General features: G+C 38.9%; 1 protein-coding gene across 5 annotated transcripts; it reads left to right on the forward strand.

The window, feature by feature from the left end:
• Positions 1 to 23401, forward strand: LOC139312885 (cold-inducible RNA-binding protein-like). Of its 5 annotated transcripts, XR_011600040.1 has the most exons (10): positions 1 to 109; positions 2507 to 2621; positions 3395 to 3501; positions 4509 to 4602; positions 4699 to 4777; positions 6543 to 6606; positions 12098 to 12247; positions 13283 to 13496; positions 22264 to 22474; positions 23195 to 23401. XR_011600040.1 is itself a non-coding variant. In XM_070938065.1 (7 exons), exons 2-6 carry the CDS (start codon positions 2519 to 2521, stop codon positions 6604 to 6606), a joined length of 447 nt encoding a protein of 148 aa, XP_070794166.1. In that variant the 5' UTR covers positions 1 to 109; positions 2507 to 2518; the 3' UTR covers positions 12098 to 12999. The 5 variants fall into 5 exon arrangements, 2 of the variants coding, with proteins under 2 accessions (XP_070794166.1, XP_070794165.1); XR_011600039.1 differs by lacking the exon at positions 13283 to 13496; XR_011600041.1 differs by lacking the exons at positions 13283 to 13496; positions 22264 to 22474.
• Positions 23402 to 25491: the final 2090 nt, after the last annotated feature.

Here is a 25491-nt window from a genome sequence, read left to right on the forward strand (position 1 = left end):
TAACCAGCCTCGCTTTAACACTCGTGTTCCCCTCGCCGCCATCGCGATACCTCTTGCTTCGGTAGCTGACGGGTCTTTTGCGCGGCTCTTCGCTTCGAGGCCTATTTTGGTGAGTGCTTTTGATCGGAGCGCGCTCGGGTTCTTGAGGGAGGAGAGGGCGCCGGGGTGAGGCTTAGCGAAGAAAGCGGAGACAAAAGGCTTTCTTGAAGGAGAGGAAGGAAAGGCGCAGGGAAAGAAAGGAGAGACGCTTCACAAAATGGCGGTTGCCCAGAAAGAACTACTGGGCCCTTGCGCGCATGCGCTGGTTTTGAAACTCGTTTTTCACTGTCTTGCGCCTAACGGACGGTGAGGAAGGACGCGCCGCTGTGAGCAACGGGGTAAGTTTCATGAGCCTGGTAACCTGCGGTGAGAGCAGGGTGCGGAGATAGAATCCCGTTTACCCCGAGCAGGGCGGCGAAGGAGCGGACTTAGCGCATGCTTAGTTGGGTTTTTCTCTGGAACGTGAGCCGCGCTCCACTCGCCTTCCCGCATTCTGTTCGGACCACGTGCTCGTGGCCATTTTACCGGGAGGGGGGGAATTCGTTGGGAGGGAAAATGCCGCTAAGGCAGTCCCTTAACCGTAGCGGTACTTTATTCCCTTACCCTGTTACGCAAGAAGATTAAATACAGTTTTCATTTCTTATTGGAAACCATGCAATGGGGCAGGCTGCTTTACAGTTACTTTTGTCATCCTTATCTGACAAAAGCAGCATCGGATTCTCATAATTTTTTTTTATAATCATAGATAGATTTTATCATGTTAATTTATTATAGGACTCTCTTATTAGTTTTATTGTTTTTATATGAGGTTTTATATTCTGTAAGTCGCCTTGAGTCGCCATGTGCGAATAGGCGGCAATATAAATTCTATAAATAAATAAATAAATAAATAAAATAAACGGCCCCTATTGGGGATCATTAAGATTTTAACCAAATCCTGGTTATATTGTATTTAGATGGGAGCCTCCAGATACAAGTGCTGATATAAATATTTTAAGTTCTTTTTCAACAGGAAATATTATATGCTTCACAACTTTTATGAATGTAACAATACCATGGAGGCTGTAAATAAGCAGCTGGTGCTTATAAAGGAGACAGGTTTGATAATGATACCTTAAATCCCAGTTTACAGGATGAAAAATTGTAGTTGGCCTGAAAGACCAAGGCATCCTCACAAGGAAAATAGCACAGACCCTCAATTTTCCAGAGATGAAAAAGCATGACATACGTTATCAAAGGAGGTGTACACATTTTATAAATGAAAAATAAAATGTAATTGGTGAACAAATTATCCCTGTATTCAAAAACTGGCATTGGAAAAGACATAACAGGAAAAGGTTTTCAAGACTTTTTCAGCAACTTTACAGGTCTACATGGTTTATCAGAGAGTGCTTTTGATATTGAGAAATGGGAATCTTTCTGCTTTTGTGATGAAATCAAAGAATTCTTGCGTAACAATACAGTAGCTAACTGCACTGTGATGATCTATTCATTAGCTTTGCTTCATTTGGACACGTGTTACCTCTTTCATCCTCCTGTATCCATTTGTTTCTAAAATAATAAAAGGAATGTAACATAAAAATAGACTGTCTAGTAAATACCAATTAATATTGCCTTTTCCACAATAAGGAGGGAGATCTATGTTTAATTCTTGCCCTGAAAGAATAATAGATGCTCCTTGCTTACTTTGAAATCCACAAAATATGTGATTTTAAAAATATTTTGCATATATTTAGATTTTTAAAGTACCAAGTATTATCTCCAAAAAGAACCCCTATAGGGGTTCTGCTATAGGTAGTAAGATTTAGTGAAACAGTCTTTTAAATGTATATAATTAAGAAGCTGTGTTCCATCCCTTCCTCAAAGTAAACATTGAGAGGTATAAAGAAAAAGGAATCCTGCCTACAGGCATTCATCATCCTCTGCAAGTGACTACCTTAGGAAAGACAACAGAAACACTTCCTAATTTTATAGCACTAAAATACAAAGATCTTTAAGGCTTTCATTTGGATATAAATTATTAATTGTAGTAGGTTACTTAGAAATATAAACTGTCGGGGGAAAAAGTGCACAAAACAGTTCAAATTGGAAAAAATTCCATCCTTGTAAGAAAATTTCAAGTTGAAAATTACCCCAATTAAAGATTTTAAAAAAACATTTACTGTATAGTTTCGGGTTCAGATTACAAATACCTAGTCAGATGTTTGGAAAATCAATTTTTAAATCTTTCTAAACTTTTAAATCTGAATTTTTAATAATTCTAAACAATAGAATATGCTTCTGAGCAATAATCTGTTAAAAGCTTGTATCTATTAGTATATGCATGTTTACTGAATTTGTAACTGCTATGAGCTACTTAAAAGTTACAGTAATTGAAGCAGCATAGAACTATTTTAACAAGTGTGGATTTTGCCCTTACGTGTATATCCTTGTATTTTCTCAGAATTAAAGATTCTTTTGCTTACAGATCACTTAGAAAATGGCGTCAGATGAAGGAAAGCTCTTCATTGGAGGACTCAGTTTTGACACCAATGAACAAAATTTGGAGCAATTGTTCTCGCCCTATGGTGACATTGCAGAAGGTGAGAATGTTTCAGACATATTAGATTGCACAAAATCACATTCATTTCATTCATTACTGATATTAGATGTAATATCAGTAACATGTACTGTGATGCAATGCATAAAATAGCGGTTCAGTAGAGGTGTGGACAAAACTTGTTATAAATGACAATCATGGTTTGTTTTAATATGACTGCAATTAATTAGCTAAAAAATGATGTAGCATGCCATTCAACAGTTAACTCTAAAATCATAAAAATCAACCATTCCTAGTGATATAAAAAATTCAATTATTATTTAAGCCTTGACATAGTATTGTTTTACTTTTGTGGTAATTTTGCCTCAAACAATCCTAAACAATTTGCTTTTTTTATTACTTTTATTTGAATTGTCTTAATTTAAAACCATATAAAAGCATGCACATAATTGTAAGGATTTATTTCATATTATGGAAAACTTCCTCTGATGAGTGGTAAGCTAGTTACTTTAATGTGTAAGGACTAAGATACTGTTAATAAATTTTACTTTTATGGTAATCAATTGAACAAAGTTTTAATGTAGGAGATAACGAGGCAGACCCTGAGGGCAGGATCATCTGTTTGGAGTTGTTACATTCCCACAAAAGACCTAAGTCCAACCCTCTGAGTTCTGTTGACCCTTATCTAACACCAGTTTGGTTTGACTGTTAATAGATCAGTTTATTTTGTATAAATTGCATGAAATAAACTTCTAGCACGTTGAACTCTACTCCTTCTGTGATCTAAGTTAGCATGCTTCTTTTTATAATCTCAAGTGGTTGTGGTGAAAGACAGAGAGACCCAGCGATCCAGGGGATTTGGTTTTATTACCTATTGCCGTCCTGAAGATGCCAAGGATGCCATGCGAGCCATGAATGGCGAGGTGAGAAACTTTAGTTCTCTATCAAGATGACTATCAAGATGCTTGAAGTGAAGTTTCATGCTTTGCTATTTCCCAGCATACTTGTCCTTTAATATAGATTTATAATTGTATTATTACATTATGTTCCCTCCAGTCCTGTATCTGTCCACTTACACAACTATCTCTACTCATAGTAGATACCATTGTATCAAACTTCTGGAATCCTAGAGTTCAAAAGTACTTCAGAAGTCATCTAATCCAACCATTTTAATCTCTTTTGTTAAAGCAGTGCCTCATAGGAAAACAGTGTCTTCTAAACTCTATAATAGTAAAAAGGAAATAAAGTGCTTTAACTTTCATAGTGAATGCATACATTTTAAGTTTTTTTCACAGAATCTTGTTAACTTCAGGTTGAAAATAGACTTTTAATTTGCATAATGTTACCAGGCCTGCAAAAACTCATAAAACAATTCAAAATTAATGTCATGTAATGGGTGAATAACAATACTAGCTCCATAAAACAGTTCATCATAATTATTGTAATTCCCCTTAACCTAATGTGCACAGTTAGCTGAAAGTTACAACGAACAAATCCTGACTATTTAAGACACTTTTTTCGCAGATAATTGTTGCATTATTGATATTTAAATATTTCTGAGGTGTGGACTGAATCTGAATACTTAGCTTAGAGAAGGCAAATTGTTTATGGAAGCAAGTGTAGATAGGCTGCAGAAAGTTAGAATATAATTTACTGGTTGTATTTGTTCAGGGCATTATGTATTATATATTAGAGAGTTTGTTCCTCTTCTCAAGCTGTAAAATGGAGAAATGCAGTCTGCAACTGAACAACCCTTAGAGCCCCTGCAAAAATTGCTATCAAATTGGGCTTGTGTCAAGAAAAGGAACAAGCATGCTATAATCAAATGTAGTATTTGACTTAACTATGCCCATATCATCACAGGCAGCTTCCTTTTGGCAGTAGATACAATTGTATCAAATAAAAATCTCATTTGATTCTTTCATATAAGTCTGTGGATGGACGTCAGATCAGAGTTGACCAGGCTGGAAAATCCTCCCGTGGCTCTTCTGGAGGCAGAGGGCGTGGACGTGGATTTTCTAGAGGTGAAGCTTTCCTACAATATTAAACTTGCCCTTTTATCATAACCTCCACTGCATTGAAATGATAATATTTAACAGATACTTATATCTTTACAATAGGAGGCGGTGGATATGGAGGTGGCCGTTATGACAACCGAAGCGGTGGATATGGTGGATCCAGAGACTATTATGGCAGCAGGTAAGCTTTTTTAGAGGCAAATTGTGATCTTTACAAATTGGGTATGGAAAACAGATCTACAGAATACTCCATGCCTCAACTGAAACATACATACATACATACATATTGGTTCAATAAACAGAACAAAGTAGGAATGTTCTGGGCCAAATCCAGATTGAGAGATGATTATTCCAGGCAGAAGTAGTTTGGAGGACAGTGAAAAAATTGGGAAAAGCCAAGGATATCAGCAGTCTATAAGGAGTGGGGGGAGCATTGGGAATTGGGTGTGGGCAGGCCAGCAGGGTATTGCATGCTGGAAAAGTCTTCCATCGGAGAGTCTATTCTTGTACGTTAAAGAATGGGCACATGGACCAATCCTTTGACAACGGGGGGGGGGGGGGGGGGGGGCGAGGGTCAGTAGAAAAATGCCATGCTGGGAGCTGCTGAGGGGAGAGAGGGAGCATTGCAGACCAGTCCCCCTACTTACTCTGTAAAATGTTTCAAGAGCCCACTAGACATTTTCTATTTCATTCCTAGCAATGACAATTTTTTTAAAATGAGTTGTGATTTTAGAAATTATACAGCAAAGCATATGTTAGAAACAGCTGCTTGCTACCTCCAGCAGTTCTACTCTATCTTATTGTCACTCATGATACTTAGCTTTGCTTCAGATTAATTTTAGTTTAAAGCGTCTTCAGATGGATTGCTGTTCTTTTTCCATCGTAAGCATTCGGGAGTTAATTTTACTTTAAATTTAATGTGAGAACTGTTGGTGCTGTGTGCTCACCTGCTGTTAATAACATACTGTGTCTTATAGAAATGAAAATAATATGCCATTTTAAATCACTTGCAATAGATGGGTACAAAATTATAATTGAATGGATATGCTGGATTTGTCCTGTAGTATAGCTCGGTTGAATTGGGGGTGGGGGGAATAACTCAAAATTCTTTTTGCCCTAAATGGATATAAACATTTAGTAGGTGTTGGCAAGGTTATATTAATATATTAAATAATCTTAGCAAGACCAAGTCACTGCAGATGTTTGGATCTGCAAATATCACATCTTTTACCTTGGCTGGGATAGCACTTCCTCCTTCAATCATATAATTTGAAAGTCATCTTGGACTTAACTTCTTCATGGGCAGGTTGCAGCTGTGGCCAGGAAGAATTTTGCATAGCTTGATCTGGTGTGCCAGTTGTGCCCTTCAGTCAACCACTCTTTTATCACCTGGTCACTTCATGGCTTTTTTACTGCAATGTGCTTATATATGTGGCTGGCCTTGAAGACCATGCAGAAGTTATAACTGACCCTGAATGCAGTTGGGTGGACAATGGTAGACATGCCTTGGTATGGTCTTGCAAAACATCTCTGCTTCAATCAAGCATCTCTCTTAGTGGGATAGTATGGTAGTAACCAAATAACCTCTGGGAAAAATGCAGTTGCTTTAAGTGGTTCTGGACAGGTGTTAATTGTCTGCCTGTCTGTATTCCAGATCATGTTCACTCTACATCAGTTCCTCCACTTAGTACTACAACAAATGAAAAAAATAACAGTCTGAGGAAGTACATAATTAATATGTGCATCAAAATAGTTGGCCTATCCCATAATAATTGATATTGGATGATAATGGTAATATATATCCAAAATCACGCAACTATCATTTGCGCATAGAAGATAAAGCAAATTTTTATATGCATGTAATGAGTTTTGCTATTTGTATTCGTATTTGCACAATTTTAACTGATCCAGCACTGGACTAAATCAGTCTTGTGCTTTTCTTTCAGAAATCAGGGAGGCTATGGGGACCGTTACTCTGGAAGCTCTTACAGAGACAATTATGATAATTAGGTAAGTATGTTTCTTTAGTATGTTCAAGTAGGCTTAAGAAGTCTCTGTTCCTGTTATGTAGTAGGTAGTAAAACATAGTACTTAGCTTTCTAAATGCCTATTACTTTGCCAGCAGAATACAACCTAAATGAACTGTCTTGCTGAAGAAAAACAGTGGGACAGTTCAACATCTTAACAAATTGATTCTAAAAGGAACTATTGAGCAAGTCTATAAAAATTCTGACTGCATTCTTTGCGCACAGAAACATCCTCTGGACTATTTTGATAAATAAACCACCACGTACCTCTTAGAGCCATGCATTTTTGAAAGGGAAAAAAAGTTTGCAAACATGGCCCTTAAAGGAAACTTAGATTTACTCACCCCCCTCCCCTTCCTCATGCTCCTTCTCAGGTTAGTTGACAGCACCATCACCCAAGGCTGTAAACAATTTGGCCTGGGTTGGGAGGAGGGAGACTAGCTTAGTAAAATGTACCGGTTTCTTCAGTGTGCTTTACAATTTGTACCTGCTTCTCGTTCTCAGCTTGCACCGAGCATAAATCCTTCCTGACTCAAGATCGTCCTTCCAATGGCTGTATTTATAAAGATTTTTGGAGCTTCGCTGAATCTTGTTTAGTTCTCTACCTGTATCTTCCCTTTTTTGTAGTCTTATCACAAGCAGCCCAACAGCTTCTGCTACAGGATGGCCTATTAGATCTTTTTGGAGGAATTTTTTTTAATTTGCTTTTTTTTCCTTTTTTATTTTTTACAGGTGTGTTTAAGCATTTTGAATAATACATTTATTGTTTTTTTCCCCCTGATTTCTTTCAACAAGCCAAGGTGGGGGGGGGGTCTGACCTATATATCACCTATAATCCCCCAGAGCCTGAGCAAGGTGTGAAGATCCTCCTTGTTTTTATAAATGCATTAATACCTTGTAGTTTTGTAAAAGTACTATGATGTAGTGAGGAAGGGGCATGGTGGAAGGCAGCCCCCCCTTGATTATTAAGGGAGACTCGTGTTGATCTTCAGAAACAAATTTATACTGTATGATGTACCTAGAACCTGAAGCTTGCAGAACCTGCAAGTTCTTGAAAAACTGTTTGTTTATATTTTTCTTTTAAACTGGAAGACTCACATGTAATTCAATATTGTACTAAAAGTGGTTAAGGTATTCCTGTATTCAGTTCTTTGGCTTCACGAAGCCTATTAAATGCCCTTCTGAAAATGAATTCTGTTCTTGACATTGTAACACTTCAACTCTTTGCAGTCAAGTTAAGGCTGCAGTAACTACATGGGTACTTGGATAAACAGAAATCTTGATAGAGAACTCCATCACATAAGTGGGCAGGCTACAAGCATAAAGTTTTATAAAATAATTTCATACAGATGTTGCAGTAAAAACTTGAAAATCAAGCTTTTAGAACTAGAAGGGTTGTTTCTGTGTTACCTTATAGAAGTGTGCAAAATACTTGGTTTGAAACATTTCAGGTATAAAATTTTGTGAAAGTCTTAACAGGTATTTTGAATTTGAAGTTTGGACTGCATCCCAGATGCTTGAAATGCCTCATTTCTCACATAGATGTTTAACCATAATTTTTATTTTTGCATTGAACCATTTGAAAGTTTTACGGTAAAGTGTTGTTAAAATTTGCATAGAAGACACCATTGTGGCCTTTTTTTAGGATTCCCTGCCAAGTTATGCATTACTTAGATATAGCAAATAAATACATTTTAAAGGTTATCAGAAATGTGAGATTCAATTTAAGTATGAAATAATTACGTCTGGTTCCACTTTCCCAGGAACTATCATTTGTTTCTCAGTTTTTTATGCATTAGTTAAAAAGTATGTAAGTTGTCATAAAGGATGATTGTCAGTCACTGTTCATCTTGCCCGTTGAGTTTCTCAGAAGTTTTAGTTCCTAAAGTATTTTGTGACAATCAATGCATACATAGTGGGGCTGTATGCATAATCACTAAAGAACCACCAATATTTCTTAAATGTGGTTTCATTTCAGAGGCACTAGAAGAATTTTTCTAAATACACCACTATTAAAATACCCTTGAATGTATGTTTCTTGCTAAAATATTAGAGCAAAGGACTATTAAAGCAGGATTATAGTCCCTTGCAGAAATCTTTCATCATCCTTCAAATTAGCAATGTAATTATGCAATATTGAAAGGAAAAAATAATGCAAATTTCCTCAGTATAGTTCATAGCACTGACTATAATTCGGCTGTTCCTGCAGATTCTTAATATTGAGTGTAAAGTATACATCAATCTAAATGGACTCCGGAAAGATAGCCAAGTTAGTCTACTTTTGTTGTATTTTGTGACAAAAGTGGGCTTCTGAACAGGTCTGTTGCTTTTTGAGTCCCAAATCTATCAAAAAAGAACTTGTTGATCCATTGCTGATTTTGTGGTATCAATTTATGTCACAAAATTAATGTGGCACAGGTATAGAAAATGTTAAAAGCATGCAAATACTGAAACTGGAAGAAGCAAGTAATGAAACTGCAAGACTTCATACCAATTTTAAAACTTGAAGTATTTTAATACAATAACCCCCATTCTATGGGCCAACATGACCGCATGAATAAAGTCAGATGTCTGAAGAGTGATAGCACATGTATGTTGATACATGGCTTAACTCCTAACTCCATTATACCTGGTGAAAGTAGTTGGTGATAACAGATGGTGGGACTTGTTACAAGAATTTAATATGCCCACCTGGAAAGGAAACTTCAGGGCCGGGTTTCAAATAATTATAGAGTCAATCGTGCATGGATCCATAACATTCAAAGATTGTTATGTTGAGTTGCACATAATGTATTCAGTCAAAGTGCCTACAGATTGACCTATAGCTGAATCTTCCCATGTTCTACATTAAGGCTCGATACCCTATGTAGAGACAACTTCATACAGGTAGTCCTTGACTTATGACCAGAATTTCTATCATTAAGCAAGGTGGCTGTTAAGTTGCACCTAATTTTACCACCTTTTTTGCCAGGGTTGTTAAATCATAGTGAATCGTCATTAAATCTGGCTACTCCACTGACTGCTTGTCAGAAGCCAGCTGGGAAGGTTGCAAATGGCAATCACGTGACCCTCGGACACTGCAATTGTGAATGTTAGTTGCCAAGCACCAGAATTTTCCTCATGTGATGGGATGCTGCAATGGTCGTAAGTGTGAGGACTGGTCAGTCATATTTTCAGTGCCATTGTAACTGGTCACTAAGTGAATGGTTGTAAGTCGAGGGGTATCTAGTTCTAAAGTGAAGTTGCTGATCTTTTTGATTTTTGTCTCTTGAACGCAGAGTTGCCTTGGACTGAGAGCTGGGCAGCAAATAAATTTGATAATAATGGTCCTGTCCTTAAAGGAACCTGGATGAACATAGCATAATATTTAATATAAATTATCCCTAGGATAATGAGGATTCACCTGGAAGGCTCCGTTATCAAAATATCACACAATGAATACTGAATTAGAATTGTAACCTGGCTTTATTTGGCAGGTGGAAGGGGCACCTCTGGATCCTGGAAGAGAGTTTACCTCAAGGCTGAAGTTGAAAACAGACTTGCTCTTTGGGTACCTCTTGAGCTTCTGTCTTGTGTGTATGTTGATGTGGTCATTCACAGACTTGAATATTAGATGGTCAAGTCAGCCAGTGTAATAAGTTTGGGGGAAAAGTACTAATTCCATATGTTACTATTTGCCACACAAAGCCCTTCTTAACTATGGGTCTTTGGTTATGTTGATCTAATATAGTTAGTCAAATAACCAAATGGCATCCTGACTAATAAGACAAAGCTCATAAAATTTGGAATATATCTTTTTAAGATGGGGCACTCATCTTTATTAAAATACTTGCTGTGGCTTTAAAGGGTTTTCCTTCAAAAATCTATTTTGCTATTTGTAGAGTTCATCACAACAAATGTGAGGATTATGATAAAAAGTATTTTCCATTTTTGAGCAAAGAAATGATAAATGCCATAGCTCTCAAATAATTGATCCCAATTCATCCTCTTAAGAGTTATCCTTCAGTCCCAACCCATCAGTTATAAATATCACTCGTTGGAATGACCTGTAGAACAAAGTGATAATAGCTTCTCCAGTGCTGCTTCTTTTATGCCAAGTTTTGTGTCCTGTGGCTTATACATAATAAGTGGGTTGTATCTGGCCTGTAGCCATCAGCACCACTCTAGATACTGTGTAAATTCATGCAAGCAATAGCTTAATACTGCAGGTAGTCCTCAGCTTACAACCATAATTGGGATCAGAGCTTCTGTTGCTGAATGATGCAGTTCTTAAGTGTTAGTGCAAATTTATACCTTTACCATGGTCATTCAGTGAATCATGTCATTAATGAATCTGGTTTCCCCATTGACTTGGAAGCTCCCTGGGAAGGTGGTAAATGGCAATTGTGACCTCAGAACTCTGCAACCATATATAATAAATGCCAGATGCCCAAATTTAGATCATGTGACAGGATGTGATGGTTGTGTGAGGATTGGTCACAAGTTGTTTTTTTTTTTTTACTGCCTTTGAACAGTCAAGTAGTCCTAGGTTAAGAACTATCTGTACCTTTATTTTAAAAATCCACAAAAGCAAAAAAGAATAAACATGGCACCCACAGGGATAATACCATGCCACTTGTAGTCCTAAAAAGACACTTTCAAGACAATCCCCAGCAACAACAATAACAAAAATCCCTGGTTTACATTCTATTGCATTTTTTTTCTGCAATGTCTGCCAAAAATGTTTTACTCTGATTTTATAGAGTTCTTTATCGGATGCCATCATACTGTTTACAACTAAGTGATAATACCACAAAGCAAAAGAGGAAAGTTCTTTTGGTCTTAATGCCAAGAACTGTTTTTGTTAAAAAAAATAAGTTTTCCTCTTTTACTTCACAAGTTTTGGATAAATGACAAAAGTAGGATTTCTTCAAAAAAATTTCCCCTAATCTTATTCAGGAAAATTGTATGATGTGGGGATTTTCTTCAGTGTGGAAGCATGAATGAGAAAGCTTATATTCCCTCTATATTGCCTTCTGGTTTCTTTAATTATCAACTATCCAACTAAGGTAATGTACAATATTTTCAGTTGTGGGAAGCTGCCTTTTTTTAGGTTAGATGGAAAAGTGTTTTTAACCACAAGTGTAAGTTAATTTTGGGTGTTGATTGTGATTTTTTTCCATCGTGTAGAGAATTATTTTATGATGCACATTTATTCAACTGAAACAGGACAAATTACAGTTGAAATTACATGTCAGTAAGTAAGTCAGGAAAAGGAAGCTTAGCTTCTGAGGAACAGAGAAAGTCTGCTGAAAGTTGTCTTTTGTAGGCTTTGTAGAAAGTTTTTTTTTTTTGAAATCTACATTGCAAAATGACATTTGAGTCTACTAATTGGCTGAAGGGGACCAGCTTGGTGTAATTATGTTTTCCTCTCTTCCAAAGGTAGGTGAAAGCTTCAAGACAAAAGTATTATACTTCCTTTCTTTGTCTTTCAGAATGAGCCAGCAGGTGTCAAGTGCGGGAAATCAGGATTCCGGGCAGTTCAAAAGAATATATAGGCTTATTGCATGCTAAAGCTCTTTACAAGAGCTCTGAACTAACAGTCAAAGCGAGTTGGCAGTAGATAACAGTCAACGGAATTCAAGGTGGGCTGGACTTAAATCTGTTGTGGGCGTGAAGGGACTCGAGACTGATGACATGTTTGACCCCTCCCTCAAGCTCAGCCTGGTCATCTACAGTGGAAGATCCAAAGAGGAGCTACTGTCACAAAAATCTTTTAAGGATTATATCCTCATAGTGTCCAAATTACAAGGAAGAAGACCAAGAGCTGCATTCCATTGTCCAGAGTACATGAAATAGAATAATGGTTCTAAATCACAGAATACAGATTACAACTGAACATTGACAGGAACAATTTAACAAAGGAATCCAAGTAGTAGTGATTCCTCTTTACTGGATCCTGGCAAGCAGTAATCAGACTCCTTTTTGGCATGCTTTAATGTATTCTCTCCCTGACTGAAAGGTTGAATTTAAAAGCCTAAATAGTCCCTTTCAGTGTGATGATTCTATGAATCAATTTTAAAGAAAGGTACTTTTCAGGACAAACACTGGCATATTATTACTAATGTATAGTAATAGTTGGGTTCAGTGGTGCTCAGGCAAGGAAATATTTCGGTTTATATCAAAATTGTGGTTTTTTTTATCACCTACCAGTGACAAAGCAAGAGAGCATTGTATTAAGGTGGCTTCATTTTAAACTACTGAGGTGGGAAGCAGAATGTGTGTGTGTGTGTGTGTGGATTTTTTAGTGCCCTCAAAATACATTTTGAGCATTAGGACCAGATCGTAAAAGTGTTGCAAGGATATTTATTTTAAAATAAATTTTTTCTAGAAGTCATTCAGCGTCTTTCATTTTGAATTATTTCCTTTCTATTCAGACAATAATGTGGCATTTCAACTTCAGAGATACTTTAAAAAAATTAAATGTGTAGTCCTGTTTCATTAGTGTTTTCAACTTTGAGACTGAGATGGTCCCAGTTCAAATTGTTAGTCAGACTATGTCAGGATCTGGTCAGTGCTGGACCACTCTGACTGCTATTGCTTCACCCATGATGATCTTTCTAACCATCTATTGGAAAGAGTTTTGTATGACACTCTTTCCCCTCCTCTTCCTCTTTCAGAATTCTCCCTCTAGAAGAAAATACACGTTCAATACATTTGCATCCAAAATGTATGAGTATGGTTTGGCAGTTTGAGGAATCAATGAGGCCACTATTGTCCATGGGACTACAGGGAATGCTGCTGAATATCTCAGGGAATGCCTATTTCTACCCTCTGAGCATTTTGGCCATCTTCAGAGACTTGATTTTGTTTGTCCTCACCATGAAAAATTAGGTGAGTGACTTTTAAGGGAGACTTGCTTCCAGAATGCCCTTCTCAAAGGAATAGAATAGAATAGAATAGAATAGAATAGAATAGAATAGAATAGAATAGAATAGAATAGAATAGAATTCTTTATTGGTCAAGTGTGATTGGACACAATGAATTTGTCTTGGTGCATACGCTCTCGGAGTATATAAAAGAAAAGATACATTCGTCAAGAATCATAAGGTATAACACTTAATGATAGTCATAGGGAAACAGTCAATATAAATCTTAAGGATACCAGCAACAAGGTTACAGTCATACGTGGGAGGAGATTAACAGTAATGCAGATTTACTTCACGTTGTTCCTTGTATTCCACAATCCCACCTACGGCGCCTTCTGCTGATTCAATCATTGCCAATTCCTCTTCTGTAAATTTCAATGGCACTACTGTAGCTTGGGTTTCCGTTTCCATTTCCACTTCCTTTTCTTTAAGAAATTCTTCATGGAAGGCTCTCGCTTTATCAGTTGTATCCAACCTATATCTTTGAAGTTGCCACGTTAAGATTAGCCCTTCTGGTATCAACCATCTATAGTTAATTCCTTTTTGGATTAATATTTTGGTCAAGAATTGGTATTCTCATCTCTCTCTTTTCTTGGAATTTGTTTCAAAACCACCACTTCTTTCTCCTTGTATTTCAAGGCTTTTTCTCTCACCACCTGAAGAATTTGTGCTTTAATCGATTTCTTAGTAAATCTTATATGTACTTGTCGTGGCAGCTTATTATGCATTGCATATCTAGTGTAGACTTGATATATCTCATCCACACCATCCATCATCTTCTCTTTGGTAATTTCTAGAGCATCAGCCAGCATCCCAATCATAATATCACCCAAATTTTCTCCCTTCTTCCACATTTGGAAATCTAAGGTAGAATTCTGCTTTATCCATTTCCCATCCAATTAAGCCATTCCATTCTCGTTCAACCTCTGCCAGTCTATTATCTATATCTTTCATTTTTTCCTCTTTTTGATCATCCTTTTTCTCTCATTTTTGCAACCTTTCTTCTTATTTTGACATTGTTTGTTGGATGCTGACCACTTTTTCATCTGTCTTAAGTAGTAGTTGTTCGGTCCTTTGGACTTTTTCATCTGTCTTAAATAGCTGTTGTTCCATCCTTTGGACTTTTTCATCTGTCTTAAGTAATTGTTGTTCCATCCTTTGGACTGTTCGAAGAATCATTTGTATCGATGTATCTTTTGTCTTTTTCTCTTGTTGAAGCATCGCCTGGATGGTGCGTTTGCCTCCAGATGGAGATGAAGAAGGCGTGGTTGCAGCAGCTCCCAGTGTCGCAACTTTTCTGCTCATTTTATTCAGTGGTCAGGCAAAGCCAAACCAAAAAATAATTTTAAAAATGCCAATTATAAAAAGGAAAAAAAATTAAAATAAAACAGCTCTTCAGGTTCTTCCAAACCCTAATCCATTAAGTGTAGATCAAAAGAGAAAAATAGAAGAGAAGAAAAAAAGGGACAAGAAAAATATATATATATAAAAAAGAAAGAAAACAAGCCAGCCAAAAAATTTTTAAAAATATGGAAATATTAAAATCCAAATTCAAAAATCAACAATAAGTCTTCAGGCTTTTGAGTGCCTTAATCCAATTCAAATGTATAGAAATCTCAAAAAGAAGAGAATCCATCAAACACATTTGTACCCGGAAAGCATACGGAAAGTTATCTCTTAGCCAAACCACAAATAAGAAAAATGAAAGTAGCTGCCCAAAAAGAAAAAAAAAAATCCTTCTATAGTATTCCTAGACTCCTATTTCAGATAAGTCCAACAAGAACACCTGTGTAAACAATACAGATAGTTCCACTTCCTCAGATGTTCTCTTTACACCCTTATCAGTCTAGAACCGTGATGGCGAACCTATGGCACGTGTGCCACAGGTGGCACGTGGAGGCATATCTGTGGGCACAAGTGTTGGCTTACTCACCTCCAGTTCATTTGCGTGCACCGGCCAGCTGATTTTCGGGTCTTCCGGGCCCACTGGAAGTCGAGAAATGGGTCGTTTCTGGCCTCCAGAGGGCCTTCTGGGGTTGGGGAAGGCCGTTTTCACCTTCCCCAGGCTCCTAGAAAGCCTCTGGAGCCTGGGGAGGGTGAAAAATGGGCCTACCAGGCCCACAGAGTCATTGCATGCCAAAAGTGGGGGGACCACAGGAGGGGTCATGTGGGCATGCGTGAGGGGGGGCACATTGAAGTATGGGTGTGGGCACACATGCGTGACTGCCCCCCCACACTCCCCCTGCTTTTGGCACGTGACGGCAAAAAGGTTAGCCATCACTGGTCTAGAAGTTCAGAGTCTCTTTGTTATGGCTACAATGTATCTCTCAGCTTACTGCTTGTATAAACATAGCAACAAAGTTTCTTTTCCACCAGATGGCAGTACTGCTCACTCCTATCTTTCCTGCACTTTAAAATCCAAAACTACTTTGTTAAAAATTAATAAAACGTTACAAAAAAAAAAAAAGAGGAAATAGTCAGAAAAAATCAAAGAATCAAACCAAAATCAAACAGTCATTTTTTTAAAAAGGCAGGTTCAAAGAATTACCAGTCTCTTTCAATCCAGTCCCAATCAATAGTAAAAATAACTGATTTTAAAATCCTTCAAATTAAATAGTTGGGTATTTAAAAAAAAACTATTCCAAGTTAAATTCGCTGCTTAATTTCTCTTACTCTTACTCTCCAAGTCTCTTAACTCTCAGGGTGTTCTTTGTATTAATTTAAAAAAAAGCTCTCTCACTGCATCAATATACTGTCATTCTTCTTTCTTCTTCCTGAAGCTGCCCCAGCCTCGGCAGCCGCAATGGCTGCTACCCCACTGCGAGAAAAAGGGCTTTCCTGGATCAACCAGGGACTTTGTGGTGTCCCTGGGATCAGCAGGATGTGCCCTCCACTGCCACAGTCAACTAGACAGTGGGGTCCAAAAAGGACCGTCCAGCAGCGGGGCTATCAGTGATCCTGGAGCCCCAGAATCTCCTGTCCGTTTCGCCGCGATGTCAACTTCTGGAAAAAACTGTTCGTGTGTCTAGTTGTTCTGGTGTGCAGTGCTCTATAGCGTTGTTTTGAGGGTAGGAGTTGAAACAGTTTTTTTTTTTTAAATTATTTATTTATTTATTTATTTATTTTTATATGCCGCCCTTCTCCGGAGACTCAGGGCGGCTTACAATGCGTTAAGCAATAGCCTTCATACTTTTGTATATTTTATACAAAGTCAGCTTATTGCCCCCACAAACCGGGTCCTCATTTTACCTACCTTAGAAAGGATGGAAGGCTGAGTCGACCTTGAGCCTGGTGAGAATTGAACTCGCAGTAATTGCAGGCAGCTGGATGTTAAATGCTGCCTTAGTAGGAGGCATTAGCCTCCTACGCCACTTAGGCTCTTACAATGTTCAGGATGCGAGGGGTCTAAATATTTTCACAGCCCTCTTTTTGACTCGTGCAGTATACAGGTGCTGGGAAACTGCTTTTCTGTCTTTATAGAGGCAGAGTAAGATGTTCCTCTTCTCACACTCTACAATTTGCAATCAATTTGATTTAAAATATTTTCTTTATGCTGGGATAGTGATCTTGATAGGTGTTATTTTTTCCCTGTATATAGTTTGGTTCAATATCACAACAACTAGAAAAGTTATTACGTTGATCATGATCTTTATTTACTTATTTACTGTACTTATTTAATTCAGTTTAGATGTTGCCCAAACTGACTCTGAGAGGCTCCCAAATAAACAATACAAATGCAATACAAATCAAAGCAAGGTGGGATCCAGTCACTTTATACATAAAAACTGAAATGAAAATAGACAAAAGGACATCTAACAAGGGCTCCATCGAACTTAACTCAAGGCCAGAGGGTGGGCGTGGCTAGCTGGTCATGTGACCGGTGGGCGTCCTCGCACTTTTGACCGGTCCTCGCACTTATGACCATCCTCACATTTATGCCCGTTGCGGCATTCTTAACAACCGTGTCACTCATTTCACAACTGCTTCTCTTCACCATGGTGACAAGATAGGGCAAAAACGTAAAATGTGAGGACAGTCGTAAGTTTGAGGGCTGGTCAAAAGTGCAAGGACCAGTCAAAAATAACTTTTTCAGCCCTCTGAGTAGTCCATATGCACAAAAGGACTACCCAGAGGGCTGAAAAAAGTGATTTCTGACTGGTCCTAGCACTTTTGACCGGTCTTCGCACTTATGACTGGTCATCATTTATGCCCATTGTAGCATTCTTAATAACCGTGTCACTCATTTCACAACTGCTTCTCTTCACCATGGTGACAAGATAGGGCAAAAACGTAAAATGTGAGGACAGTCGTAAGTTCGAGGACTGGTCAAAAGTGCGAGGACCAGTCAGAAATAATTTTTTCAGCCCTCTGAGTAGTCCATATGCATAAAAGGATACAGCAATAGAGAGGGATGAAGGAAGGGAAGGGAAATTAGAGTAGGAGTGAGGGTAAGAGACGGAGGAAGAGAGGAGGAGAAGGAGAAAGGAAGAGGAAGTAGGGAGGAGAAGAAGAAGGGGAGGAAGAGAAAGTAAGAAGGAAAGAAAAGAGAGAGGTGGTAGGTTTGAGGAGAAAGATTGCTGTACAATAAAAAAGATGAAAGGGAAGAAAGCCAACCCCAAACAAATATAAAGATATTAAGATAAAGAATGAATTGTTAAACTTTAAAGAATAAAAGAGAACAAATATGAATAAATAACAATAATTAGAAACACACATACAAACATACAATGTATTTTCTTTGAACAGAGTATTTGGCCGGTTCACAAATTTAAACAGTGTTTAGTCATTTCAATTAAATTTACAATTTCTATATTTCCTTTTTGTCATATTTATTCATCTATTTTTGTAAAAAAACCAATATTACCCTTCATCTTCATCTCTAATCTTAATCAAATTCAATTTTTCCCTTCTATTCTATATTATACCCCTTCCCAGAGAGCAGTTGGAGGGCTAGTCATTCTGAATCCGACTGGACATTGGTAAGATCTTATATTAAGAATTACCTAGTGGCGATAAAAGTAGAGAAGAGTAACTACTTTTCTGCTCTTATTGCGTCATCAGATAATCACCCAGCCGCCCTGTTTAGGGTGACCCACTCCCTGCTCCACCAGGGGGCGCGGGAGGACCCCTTGGAGGGTAGAGCTGAGGATTTTGTACAATATCTGTATGACAAAATCGCTCAGATTCGGGAACAGCTGGACTCTGACTGGGTAGATCCAGGGGAGATGACAGGGGCAGGTCCTGAGAATATTATATGGGAAGAGTTTGATCCTGTGACTTCCGAAAGCGTGGACAGGATACTGAGCAGACTGGGTGCGGCCACATGTTTATTGGACCCGTGTCCCTCCTGGTTGGTACTGGCCTCCCGGGAGGTGACGCGAGGCTGGCTCCAGGGGATTATAAATGCTTCTTTGAGTGAGGGTGTCTTTCCCACCACCTTGAAAGAGGCGGTGGTGAGGCCCCCCCTCAAGAAGCCCTCCCTGGACCCGGCTGTGTTAGCAAATTATCGTCCTGTCTCCAACCTTCGCTATGTTGCGAAGGTTGTTGAGAGTGTGGTTGCACGACAGCTGCCTCAGTACCTGGATGAATCGACTTATCTAGATCCGTTCCAGTCGGGCTTCAGGCCCGGGTACAGCACAGAGACGGCATTGGTCGCATTGGTTGATGATCTCTGGAGGGCTCGGGACAGGGGTTGCTCCTCTGTCCTGGTCCTATTAGACCTCTCAGCGGCTTTTGATACCATCGACCATGGTATCATGCTGCATCGGTTGGAAGGGTTGAGGGTGGGGGGCACTGTTTTACAGTGGTTCTCCTCCTTTCTCTCCGACCGGTCGCAGTCTGTGTTGACAGGGGGGCAGAGGTCGACCCCGAGGCCCCTTGTATGTGGGGTGCCGCAAGGATCGGTCCTCTCACCCCTTCTGTTCAACATTTATGTGAAGCCGCTGGGTGAGATCATCCGTGGTTTTGGGGTGAAGTACCATCAGTACGCTGATGACACCCAGCTGTACATCTCCACCCCAGACCACCCCAATTATGCCCTCGAGGTGATGTCCCGGTGCCTGGAGGCCGTACGGATCTGGATGGGGAGGAACAGACTCAGGCTCAACCCATCCAAGACCGAGTGGCTGTGGTTTCCGACGTCCCGATATAGTCAGTTGGCGCCATCTCTGACTATTGGGGGCGAGTCGTTGGCCCCCACAGATGGGGTTTGCAACTTGGGCGTCCTCCTGGACTCGCGGCTGTCTTTAGAAGAGCATATGGCGGCTGTGGCCAGGAGGACTTTTTATCAGGTTCGCCTGATTCGCCAGTTGCGTCCCTTTCTGGATCGGGACTCGTTATGCACGGTCACTCACGCCCTTGTCACCTCACGCCTGGATTATTGCAATGCTCTCTACATGGGGCTCCCCTTGAGGAGCACCCGGAGGCCCCAATTGGTCCAGAATGCGGCCGCGCGGGTGGTGACGGGAGCGATGTGGCGCTCCCATGTGACCCCCCGCCTGCGCGAGCTGCACTGGCTCCCAGTGGTCTTCCAGGTGCGCTTCAAGGTTTTGGTTACCACCTTTAGAGCGCTCCATGGCTCAGGACCAGGGTACTTACGAGACCGCCTTCTGCCACCAGTAGCCTCTCACCGACCAGTTCGCTCCCATAGAGAGGGGCTCCTCAGGGTGCGGTCGGCCAAACAATGTCAACTGGCGGCCCCCAGGGGGAGAGCCTTCTCTGTGGGGGCACCTGCCATCTGGAACGAGCTCCCCCCAGAGATACGGAGGATCCAAGACTTACACATCTTCCGCCGCGCCCTAAAAACGTTTTTATTCCAACAAGCTGGTCTGGCCTAACTCTCCCTTTTAAATTGGGTTTTAAATTGGGTTTTAAATGTTTTTTAGATAAATTGGATGTTTTAATTTGTTTTTTGAGCCTAAATTATTTAGTCTGTTTTTAATAGTTTTTTAACTTTTGTATGTCTTTGTATTTTATTTTGGCTGTTCACCGCCCTGAGTCCTGCGGGAGTAGGGCGGTATACAAATATGATAAAATAAAATAAAATATAAAATAAATAAATTGTCATCTATTTTTATATCTATCCTCACATTGGTTAATTATGTAATATTACATTGTTTAATATAAATTCAACATTTTAATATAAATCAATTAGTTATATAACTACCTTTTTTGTATATTAATCAATATGAACATGAATATTCCAATTATTTCCATGCAATCCAATTTCTTACAAATCAATTATATTTACCAATAATAATAAACCAAATAATTTCCCCCATATATTCCTCCTAACCACAACTTAACCATTTCTGCTTTCAACACAATATACAATTAATAGTATCTCAATTATTACAATTCCCTAGTTAAATAGAGCTTTTTTTCTTTTGTGTTTTAAAATCTTGAACTCTCCTCTTTTCCCCTAAATTTCCCATTGCACCTAGAAAAAAAGAAAAAGAAATCTCTCTCTGCCTAATTTTGCCACATTGCAACAACAGCAAAGCCAACAGCCTGCTTTACTTTCTGTTTTGTTTTTCAGCATAGATAGGGGGAAAAAAATCAGCACTCTTTGCAAGCAAGCAGCAGAGCTGTGAGCAAAACAGCTGAGAGCAAATCAGCTGAGACTCAGGAGCCGATCTAAGCAAGGGCTAATTAGCCTATGCTGAAGCTCTGTGGGCCAATAAAATTACAAAAAAACACCGAACCCTTTGTTAAATTGCTGGCTCGCCCACCCCCTCGCCCACCACTATTTATTGGCAATAAATAGTGGTGCGGAGGGGCGGGGCGAGCCAGCAATTTAACAAAGGGTTCGGCCGAACCCCCTAGAACCGGCAGAATCCCACCACTGGGCTAAGAGCAAGAAAATTGAAGAAAGAGACAGAAAGGCTAATTCAGATTGCACAAATCCAAAATTTAAGAACAAATGCATACAAAGTAGAACTGAGAAGACAGCAACAGATAGCAAATGCTGTCTCTGCAAAGAAGCTGAAGAAACAGTTAGACCACCTAGTTAGCTGCTGCAAAAAGATCTCACAGACTGACTACAAACAACAGCTTGGCAAAGTAGCAACAATGACGCATTGGGGAAATCTGCAAGGATATCATTTGTCTGAGAGCAAGAACTGTTGGAACTCTACGTACAATAGAGAAAGTAATAGAAAATGAAAAAGATAAAGTGCTCCGAGACTTTAGAATTCAAGCACACAAGTACTTGCCACATAACATCCCAGGTGTAACAACTGTCGATAAGAAAAATTTAAAAAAAGTCTGGATAGTAGACATGGGCATCTGGAGACAACCAACATAAGAGGAAAAACTGGAGAAAATAACAAAATACAATGACCTGCAAATAGAAGTAGAATGTAAAATGCAGCTGTTAATAGAATTGGAATAAAATACAATTTAAAATGAAATTGGAATAAAATACAATTTAAAATGAAATTGGAATAAAATACAATTTAAAATGAGATTAAAATGAGATTGGAATAAAATAATAATTTAATATATGATAAATTATGATAAAATTATATTTTAGTGTCACCACTACAATCTATCCCAATCACTCCCACATATGCCGATTTCTATCGAACCATTTTGTTCAAGTACCGTGCTGTATTAAATGTTGTTTTCAAATTCTGGCCACACATGAGATAAGTTGTTTTGATATGGGGTTCCCAATGGATCATTCGTTTAGTATATAGACTGAGGTACCTGTCTCTCACCCTCTTATACAGGCAAAAATCAAATAGGATGTAAATTCACCATCAATCAATTACAAAAGGCAGCTTTACTTGGAACATTTTAAATCCTGCGATGATACCTCTAACACCATCAAACGTCCACATCTGCCTAACCCAAGTCCTTGGGAAGGACTCAATAGGGGATTAACTGCCAAATCTGGTCTAAACATCTGGCCGACTGTGAGACGAACAATAAATACTGAAGGTGATTTGGATGGTGTTATTCTTTTTGTTTTCTCCTTTTCCCACTTCCAAACCTTCTTGGCAGAATAAAAGATTTTAATGTCTTAGAAACATGCATATTTGTTTGTTGTCTAAATTGTCCTCAAAGCTATTACTGTGTGGTAGATTTTAATCCTAGCTAATATGACTTAACTTTACTCTTTGGAAAATAAAAATAATTCTGCATAAACAATTGGATGCAAACTGAATTTTTAATGATGGGAATTAAACATCAGTCATCAATCCCTTGCCCTGTTTTAATCTGCTATTTAAATGAGATGGATGATGACAAAATTAAGGGTTTGCCAATGTGGTCTGAAATTATTTTTGAAAAATAGTTTTAGTATCATTTAGGAGGTTGTCAATGTTTCTCAGGGCATGAATGTGAAATACCTAATTATGGTAGCATAAACATCAGGGATACCCAACCCCCAATGCACTATCGGGCCTTGAGCCCTTCAGAACCGGGCTGCAGAAGTAGGCAAGTGTGGGCACGCAGTCACCCACTGCTCGTGCAGAACCATCCCCTCTCCCCCCCCACCCCCAGTCCAGAAAGCTGGAAAGGTTGGGGAACTTTTGGTTTATGCAGTTACCTTTCTGTCTCAACTTATTTTTCTGTGTATAGGTTATGCTTATATTTTTTTTTTAAAGGATAAAGCCTTTCAACCTGCTGTACTGAATATATATTCTTCTGTTTATTCAGATCGATGAACCAGTAAAATTTGTGAAGAAGAAGGAAAAAAACCCACAATTCTGAAATAATTCTTAAAGATTATATTGTAGTTAATTTGACACTCCTGGATGAAAAATCCCTCTGAACATTTCTATTTTGGATAGAAAGCCTTCACAAGTGCAGGCTCAGTGCAATTGCTGACTCACTGTCAATAAAAAATGGCCTTGCAGATGTCGTTATTAGACTATGATCCTTATTCCAGAATGGAATGAACCACTCAATATAAACAAAGTAACCCATACTGTTGAAGCCAACTGGATCACAGTGGCATCATGAGATCAGAATACAGCCAAACTTCCACACCTGTTTCTTTTAAAGAATTGTAGTCCCTCCCAGAACAGAAACTCCTAATACTATTCCTATACCTTGCTAGGATCTGTCTTCCTAATGTGTCCCTCAACCCATCCTATTATTGATTCTGAGTACAGCTTTGCTGTCAAGACTCTTCTATAATTGTGGAAGGATATAAATTTGATTAACAAATATTTTGCCATTTGCATCTCCTTATAAGAATCAGCCAAAAATAAGGCATCAACCATCTTGATTCCAATGAAATATCTTCCAGCTTGTAAGGGAAATGCTGGAGGAATCTAAGAACCAGGTTGCATCTCCTTGAAGGATACAAGAAAGGAATGTTTTCAAATCACTTAAGCCCCTTAGAAATATAAAAATTGTCCACTGATCTGTTGCTGTTGCAGAGGTCGGTTTTCTTTTTTAAAAAATGTGCAACAGTATATTGAATTTTATTAATATGCTATTATATTCCTTATCAATTTAAGGAACATTCTGGGCTCTTATATGAAGCTTTAGAAGTATTTTCCCAGCAGCAACTCAAGAGTGCCTTTGGGAATTGCAATGTTATTGCCCTGGGGTCATTTTAGAATTTTCACATTAGTCCTGCTAGGGTCCCATTGGGATCAGTCAGGGCACTGTTGCAAGATTCGCTTTGAAAATGATTGCATCTCCAGATCTTTTTGGAAATTGTACCCTCCAGTTAGAAGCAAACAGTATAACCCAAACTTGAAAGATGGCATATTTAACTTTCTGCAGGCAATAGATGGCTATAACATACACAGGACAAGGGTGGAATATTGGACTTAAGCAATTGTAACAATCCTGATAATGGGAGAGAGCATCTCTTTCTTCTAATTCCTCAAAAAGCAACTGAAGCTCCAAAGGAAATTCAGGAAATATAGCAGACAGAATTAGCAACACAAAAGCAGGGCAAAAAGATTTTTGATCGGGGAAGGAGGAACAACTTCCAGAATATGCTATTTTCCTGCAGTAGAGAAGCGTAGTCTGAAAACAGATGTTAATACAGTCCCTAGGGATGGGAAGTGTAACTCTGCAAGAAAAATTAACAAGTTCCTTTACAAAAGGAAGACATCTAAGTCAATTTAGCAGCTATACATGTTTCTCAAGGGAGCATTAATGGAAGGGGGGGGGAGGACTAAAGGGACCACACTCCTCATAGGTTACATAATCTGTCTCCCTACTGGTTAGCAATGAAGTTTCATAAGAGGGAGAAATTGGAGCTGGATCCAGCTCAGTAATGTGGCAGTGGAAACCTTGTCATAAGGTGATCTACCTAGATAATCAGAAAAAATGATATATCTTCAAACTATGCCAAACCTTGTCCAGAATAATACAGTCACAAAACAGCCATGGTAGAATATTGGGGGGGGGGGGGGAATCTATATATATAAAAATGGCTGTGCGTTTGTGTATGTTCCAGCAAAACTCTGGAACGCCTCGAGCAATTTCAACCAAACTTGGTACACAGATGACTTACTCTCTGGAAAGAAATACTGTGGGGGTAAGACACCCCTAACATCCCTCGAGGGTGGTGGTGTTCTGTTAAGATGCAGCCTGTTGTGCCTTAAAATGGCTTCTACTGTACAGCACAGGAGAGTTGCCATAGTAATGGCGTCACAGTACTCCACAAGGGGGCTCCCTCTGGTAAGGGGGAAAATCCAACATTAGAAATTACGTTTGGTCTGGATATTTTCAACAAGGCTGATTATTCTTGAGGACAAATGTATGGCCATGATCAATAAAACATTACTGCAACTCAGCCTGCCTGCACCACTATGAGACCAACACAACATACTTCACACAAATTACATACGAGAAAAGAACTTCGAACAGCTTAGTGCCTATATCATGGACAAGAAGCCACTTCTAAATCAAGATCAGGAAAAAGCATACCAAATGTTCATGGATCAGCTAGTAAAACAAGATGGTATCATTTTACTTGACACTTCTGG

This window comes from Pituophis catenifer, unplaced genomic scaffold (genome assembly GCF_029215685.1).
Source record: "Pituophis catenifer annectens isolate HBS135680 unplaced genomic scaffold, rPitCat1.0.hap2 SCAF_2, whole genome shotgun sequence".
Taxonomy (NCBI): Eukaryota; Metazoa; Chordata; class Lepidosauria; order Squamata; family Colubridae; genus Pituophis; species Pituophis catenifer.

Coding starts and splice junctions, on each gene's coding strand:
- LOC139312885 (XM_070938065.1), top strand. CDS start 2,519: ATGGCGTCAGATGAAGGAAAGCTCTTCATTGGAGGACTCAGTTTTGAC. Junction 4,603..4,698: donor TGGACGTGGATTTTCTAGAG/GTGAAGCTTTCC, acceptor TCTTTACAATAG/GAGGCGGTGGATATGGAGGT. Junction 4,778..6,542: donor AGAGACTATTATGGCAGCAG/GTAAGCTTTTTT, acceptor CTTTTCTTTCAG/AAATCAGGGAGGCTATGGGG.